Genomic DNA, 7,248 nt, shown 5'->3' with positions numbered 1-7,248 from the left:
AGTGGAAAAACCTAGCAACTCACAAGGACCATGACAGTTAGAGGCTGGGGTGGAGGTTCACCTTCCAACAGATAAATGACCCTAAAAATAGAGCCAGAATTACAATGGAGTGGTTTCAGATCAGAGTATATTTATGTGTTAGAACAAAGTCCAGATTATAATACTGCTGAAAATTTATGGCAAGACCAATGCTCTCCATCTGATCTGACTGAACTGCACAGATTCTGCAAAGAAGAATGGACAGAAACTTCAGTCTGTAGCTCTGAAAAGCTGGAAGACAAACCACAAAGACCTGCTGTCACGGTCCTGGGTCATTGAGCCGGGTTTCTGTTTTGGACTGTCAGTAAATGATATTCTAAGTTGGGTTAGATTCTCTGAGTGGTTTATGTCTGGGTTTCTTGTACTTATGAGTTCTTATGAGATTGTTTAGTTTCTGTATAGTTTGTAGCTCTGAGGTTCTCAGTTCTTCTTTTATCATGTTTACAGTGCTAAAAGTATCCTTCAGTTCTTAGTGATCATAGTTTGTCAATTTGCATATTAATGGTCATAAGCTGACTAGAGTTGGACCCGATATTACGTATCAGTACTGTCCGATCCTGACCTAAATTACTGGATTACTGGAAATAAAAAATGTAATCTGATATAGTAACTATCACAAATTATTATCTCCCCAGAGAACTCACTTCTATCATACTCATTGCAGTGTATATCCCCCTGATGCTAATGCTAGGTGGCCAACCTTCCAAGAGAAAATCATCTTTGACCCCAGTCACCCATCACATGGACTCTTCACCCTCCGGCCCTCTGGGAGGCGCTACAGGATCCTCCGGACTAAGACCACAAGCTTTTTCCTTACAGCTGTCAGACTCCTGAACTCTGCCTCCTGACATCTGACTCACATTAAACTCGTGGACTGAACATACACACACCCACAACCACCTACACACAATGGAAAAAAAAAAACAATGGACAACTGTACCCTCATACACACAATAACAGAATGGACTGAACCACCACTCACAACCACTAGCACTTTATATAGCCTCTGTAGAAATTATCCACATATTTCACTTATCTTAACTGCACTACTGTAAATGCTGTATAGACAATCATTCTTTAAAATAAGATAATTACAATTCTAAAACAGTTTACAACTGTTTATAACTTGCATAGTTCATATTTCTGTATAGTTTTCTTATTTATATCCTTTTCATAGCCTGTACATACTTATAGTTATAGCATATTCATAACATACCTTCATACCGTGTACACTGTAACATACCCACAATAGACCCATATTTTGTACCCTTATACCCATAACAGACCCATTTCTGTAATATTTCTATATATCTATATTACTGCTAATGTATATATTGTAATATATCTATGTCATGGCTAAAGCACTTCTGGATGGATGCAAACTGCATTTCGTTGCCTGTACTTGTGACATGTGCAATGACAATAAAGTTGAATTCTATTCTATTCTAAAAGCACCTCACAAAACTTGCGACATGGGATAACTCAACTTATAACCTAAGGACATCGGGGCAGTATGCGCCACGTGACAGAGTGGCTGTGGTGTACGAGACCTGTCGGTGGTCTGGTTGAGCATTTGGAGCCTCGCTACGTGCTTCCAAACCAGCATTTCATCTCAGAGAAAACTATCCCAGAGAAGTAAAGCAAGTGTGTAAGTTCATCTCTGAATGTTTGTAAAGCGTTCCCATGTTAAGCTTAACAACCGATATATGGAGCGCCTGCCTCATCTTCTCTCCCCCTCCCTCTCCTGTCGCTATGAAACTGATCAATGATCAGCTGATCGGCTTTTCTCTCTTGCTTATCGCCCACTTTGCGCCAGAAAGAAGAAATCAGCGGATAAACAACAGCAGCAGGTTTGATCAGCTGTTGTTAGAATCGATTTAATATTAATTTCTAGTATCAGCTGATGTTTGCTGGAGCCACAGCTGTAAAGCTGCTGATCATGATATCGGTTTGAATATGTGGTGAGAGGGAAACATGAAGATGAAACCAGGAGATGTCCTTACTGAATCATCAGAGCTGAACAGGTGATGGAGAAACAGGTTTACCTTTTAGGTGACATGAATGAGTTGAAGGGAAGTTATGAGCTGTTTCTGAGAGACAGATAACACCAGGATCCTTTTCTGAGCAGCTGACAGCTGGTAACTGTGCAGGGGCGGGTCTAGCAAAGTTTTGCCAGGGGCGCAGGTAGGGCATTAACAGGGAAAGGGGAGTATTTGTGTCACGGTCTGAGGAGGCAGGCCGTGCGGTGGTGTGTGTGTGTGGACCCAGGTGCGAACACACGAGAGTAGGCTGGAGAAAACTTAACTGAAAGCGAGCCTTTATTGTGGCTGGTGACAAGAAGTGCGAACAAGGCAGAAACGCAGTGATAAACTAAACTATAACTGAACTGGGAAAATGATACTAGGAAAAGCTATGAAGACACGGGAAACCATAACTACAGATACAGAGACTGGCTGTGACAACATGGAGGGTGGAAACACAGACGACGCGACACAGACTGCATGAAACACAGAGACTAAATGCACATGAGGGATGATCAGGGGAAGTGGCCACACATGGGAGCACAGCTGACACACATGAACCCAACGACAAGACAGGAGAAGTGAAACTAAATACACTGACATTGAATATAGACTTTCAAAGTAAAAACAGGAAACATGGAGATTAGACATGACATGAACTTAACATAACTGCATAGACAAGAAACGTAGACGCAGAAACCAGGGAGACTGAGTGCAGGGGGAGATGACATAAGGGAACAAGACTAAATTGCAATCTAGAAATAAACAAGGTGAACTAAGCTAAGACACAAAAGATACATAAACTCAAACACTGGGTCGCTCGACCCAGGACCATGACAATTTGATGTAAAATGTATAGAAGTCCATTACTGTATATACTAACTATTAAGTCTAATGTATACACTAGTAAGCTATAGTACTTTTTCCTTTGGGAAGGTACCATCTGAGCAGTCTGCAATTCTGTTGAAGAAACATGTTGAATCAATTTAATTATTCTAGAAAAATAATTGATTTCTGTGCAGTTGTTTTACACGTGCATTAAATCAAACTTGGTTACGTTGATTAACCATCATTAGGCGGAGGGTGGGGTGTGGTTCCCTATTTTTTTGCTAGGAGTTGTCAACCCTCTTAGTTAGTATTAATGGTATCGGTATCAGACATAAAAAAAGTGGTACCGTGCCATCTCTAAAACTGACCTCACAGCCCATTGTTCAATCAGTGGGCTGGTTTCAGTCATTATATAAATGTACTGTTTATAAGGTTGAGGAAACCTGCAGACAGCTGAGACTGAAGAAGTCACTTGGATGAGTTACGAAACCTTTCTTCCATTTATCTTCAGACAGAAAGGCCCACAAACAAACAACAACTAAAAGCTGCTGCATTAAAGACCTGGCAGAGCACTAAAAGGGAGGAAACCCAGCATCCCGGTGATGTCCATTGTTCATGACTCCGGGTGATCATTTGGCACACCCTGGACATGTCACCAGTCTGTTACAGGACTGACACATAGACAGAGACCACCATTCATGTCCACATTCACATATGCCTGCAATTTAGATTTTCCAACTAACCAGTGCACCCAGTAATATAAAGTAAGAAGGAAAAGGTTGATAATTTAAATATTTCTTCACAATTTACTGGAAAAAAACAAACATGATATTCACATCCCCTTCCCATGCACGAGTAGGTACTGGTGTTTAAAACCTGAGATGTAAAATCGAGTTGTAGCTACTGTCACAGCTCTCTCCTGCACCACAAACAGTAGGAAGTTATATTTAGATATTATATTTACACTTCCTCTTTCATCTTAATAGACCGTTCAAAGTTCAGTGGTTTCATTTTCCATAATGAAATATAAACATGTCCTTTTATAACTCATATCTACACTGTGTCTTTGTGTCAGGGGAAAAGTCTGTATCTTAATATGGAAATACTGAGTACAAAGAGAGTGTGTGTTAGTACAGATGATTATTCACTGCAGAGCTGTCTGCATGAACACCAGAGAAGAACCAGATGTAAGTTTCAAACCTGCAGGCTCATTTCATGTCTGTGTACAGAGGTGCTGTGTGGACCACATTTGAACTATTGCTTTTGTCTTCATGAACAATTTTAAATAGATGATCATTTATTAAGAATAATCATATATTTCTTACAGCAGTGTGTGATAAACTAGATATCTGTGTTTAATATAAAGTGCTGTGTGTCCATCAAACAGTGAAGAGCTGCTGGATTCATTGTTTCCTCCAAATGAAAGAAAAGTCATTTTCATGTGACAGAGCGACGATGCAGTGGAGTCTGTTTCTGCTTCTTCTGATGGGTGAGTGATCATTTTACCAGGGCTCCTGATTGTTTCCACCTAAAATCCTTTAGTTTGATCAGGACTCATTAAACAAATGAACTCTGACTGAGAAAATCAAGGATTCACCTGTAAACTGGACAGTTTGATGGGAACATGAGTTTCCTGCTTGTATCAGCAGATATTCAACAGTATTTCTTCTGTTTTAGGTCAGTGTGTCTTCATCACATGTCACCTGTATGAGTACCACTTTATTAAAGAAGAGATGAGCTGGGATGAAGCACGGGCATACTGCAGAGAGAACTACACAGACCTGGCCAAAGTGTTTGACCTGACAGACATGAGAAGACTTCAAGACTCTGCACAGAGTCAAACAGAAGCCTGGATTGGACTGTACAACATCACAGGAGGAGCCAACAGGACGTGGCACTGGTCTCTGCCGGGGGAGGAATACACTGAAAATAAGACCTGTTGGGGAGGCGGAGAGCCGAATGATCAACCATATCCTGAGAACTGTGTGATGAAATCAGAGAAGTGTGTAGATGTTCCATGTACTCAGAAATATCCGTTCATCTGCTATAACGGTGAGAATTTGTGGACAGTAATATAATAATACAATATTTATTAAAAATGTTATAATCTAGTTTATAATCTGTGTTATATCATATGTCTCTGAAAAATGAGTTTTAAGAATGAGACGAATTAGTTGATAAAGATGTTTTTGTCGTTTTCTGTTGACTCGACAGAAACGATGAAAGACAATAAAACCTTTCATTTGAATGAGACGTCTGTGACCTGGACTCAGGCTCAGAACTACTGCAGACAGCATCACACCGACCTGGCCAGTGGACTCGATCAGATATACAGTGAAGAGTTTAAGAAGCTGCAGAAGTCTAAAGGCTCTACAATGAACTTGTGGATCGGCCTGTTCAGAGACAGCTGGAGGTGGTCAGATGGGAGTAACTTCTCTTTCAGATACTGGGACATGGACTCATTTAATGATGGACTAAACAACAGGACATGTGCTACGACTCTGTTAGAGAGATCAGGAAGATGGAGCTCTGCTGGATGTGACCAAAGAAAGCCTTTCTTCTGCTATGATGGTGAGTTTACACAGATTTATCTCAGCCAATAGACGAACTGCTGGAATCACTGAGAGGATTTATTTCTGCATGTATGTTGAACTTCTGTTGAAGATGTTTAGCTGATGGTTGGAACAGAGATTTCTCTGTAGAGCGACTGATTCGTCTGAAGAATCACTGAAATGTTTTCTTTTGTTCTTCCAGTGAAACTGGACCAAACATCACGATATTTTTACTCCAGATTTAACTGATTTAATGTTTTCCTTGATTTTTTGGCAGATAAACTGATCCTGATCAGGGAAAATAAAACCTGGGAGAAAGCCTTGAATTACTGCAGAGAGAACCTCTATGACCTGGTTTCAATCAGCAACCCTGAGGAGCAGCGATGGGTCCAGGAAAGAGCCAAAAACGCCTCGACTCCTTTCGTGTGGCTGGGACTGCAATACTCCTGCTTTCTGGATTTGTGGTTCTGGGTCAATGACAACCTACTGTGCTATGAGAGGTGGGCTTCAGGGGGAAAGACTGAAGACTGTAGCATGTCTGCAGCCATGACCACAGGAGGGCAGCACGAGTGGGTCAGTCAGAGGGAGAATGAGACATTTAATTTTATTTGTATAAAACACTAAAGTTTAAAACTAAAGTCACTTCTTAGCTGGACATGTAGATTTTCTGGGGTGAACTCTGTGTTTCTGCTCAGTGTTTACAGTCTCTGGGTTTGAAATGGGACAAAAATGAGCAACAGATTATTACCTGCAGGTTAGATATGTGCAGAGAGCAGTCTGTGTTTCATCTCCTCTCCTTTACCAGAGTCAGGAGCATCTTGGTTTCTTCCTTCATTGTTGCTGGATTGGTTCATCATTAAACTGTAGCAGGATATTTGTTTTGATTGAGTTCAGATATGTTGATGGTTTTAATGTTTCTGCTTCATGTGCTGTGAATCTTTGTATCACACCATTGTATCCTCAGTTTGAATTACAAAGCCTGTCACTAAAAGCAGGTAAAACCATGTTTGTGTCATGATTCCATATGAGCTCTATAATCTGATCATGTGTTCATGACGCCAAATAAACCACTGTGTAATTGCAAGAATCTAAATGACTTATACACCTTAATTTAACCAAGTCTGTCACTGTTACAGCTTTCACAAGAGCTAATACAAACAGTGCCTCCTAATGATAAGACCAGTTAACAGCAAAGTCAACATGATGCGTTTCTACAGCTGGTTTCAAGCCAGTTAAAGCAAATACCACAACGACCTGGATTTACAGGTACACACTACATACATCATAGTATATTATATTAACTGCAGCTAATGCTTTCCGTGTGGCATTACATAGTTAATGTAATGATGAAATGTATCTGCTGTGTTGAGCACAGGGGGCGTGTCCAAATGAAGCCTGTGTTGAGGCCCAAAGAGGCCCATAGACCAAAGACAAATGAGGCCTTGTTTCTTTGAAATGATATCACTGCCTCATTATGTGATTTGACCTGTTGAAAAGACACAGATCTATGTATGATGTGATTTTGGGAACTTCATGAGCGTGCATGGCCATTGGAGGCACATTATGGAAACACCAAAAAGGCAAAAAACATCAGTAGTTTGGAAAATTTTGACGTGCTGCCGCCCGGAAATAACATAAGTCCTAAATCAGTCTCATAGAGCTTTGTTAGTTAGTATGTGACATCGGACCTCATATGTTCTGCAATTGATAAATCATTATGTTTACATGTCACTCGCACTGCGCAAAGTCACGTCGGAGTAACATCTTTTAAAAGTTCATTTTGGACTTCCAATTTTGGTCCACTAAAG

General features: G+C 40.5%; 1 protein-coding gene across 1 annotated transcript; it reads left to right on the top strand.

Moving 5' to 3' along the window:
- The first annotated feature begins 4,068 nt into the window (after positions 1-4,068).
- LOC102079570 (putative C-type lectin domain family 20 member A) lies at positions 4,069-6,502 on the top strand. Its single transcript, XM_019357157.1, has 5 exons — positions 4,069-4,119; positions 4,276-4,377; positions 4,566-4,940; positions 5,103-5,459; positions 5,718-6,502. Exons 1-5 carry the CDS (start codon positions 4,104-4,106, stop codon positions 6,062-6,064), a joined length of 1,197 nt encoding a protein of 398 aa, XP_019212702.1. The 5' UTR covers positions 4,069-4,103; the 3' UTR covers positions 6,065-6,502.
- Positions 6,503-7,248: the final 746 nt, after the last annotated feature.

This window comes from Oreochromis niloticus, linkage group LG3, assembly GCF_001858045.2.
Source record: "Oreochromis niloticus isolate F11D_XX linkage group LG3, O_niloticus_UMD_NMBU, whole genome shotgun sequence".
NCBI classification, from domain to species: domain Eukaryota; kingdom Metazoa; phylum Chordata; class Actinopteri; order Cichliformes; family Cichlidae; genus Oreochromis; species Oreochromis niloticus.
The sequence above is the reverse complement of the archived record's forward strand: the minus strand, read 5'-3'. Positions and strand labels throughout refer to the sequence as shown.

Coding starts and splice junctions, on each gene's coding strand:
- LOC102079570 (XM_019357157.1), top strand. Junction 4,378..4,565: donor GTTTCTGCTTCTTCTGATGG/GTGAGTGATCAT, acceptor CTTCTGTTTTAG/GTCAGTGTGTCTTCATCACA. Junction 5,460..5,717: donor GCCTTTCTTCTGCTATGATG/GTGAGTTTACAC, acceptor ATTTTTTGGCAG/ATAAACTGATCCTGATCAGG.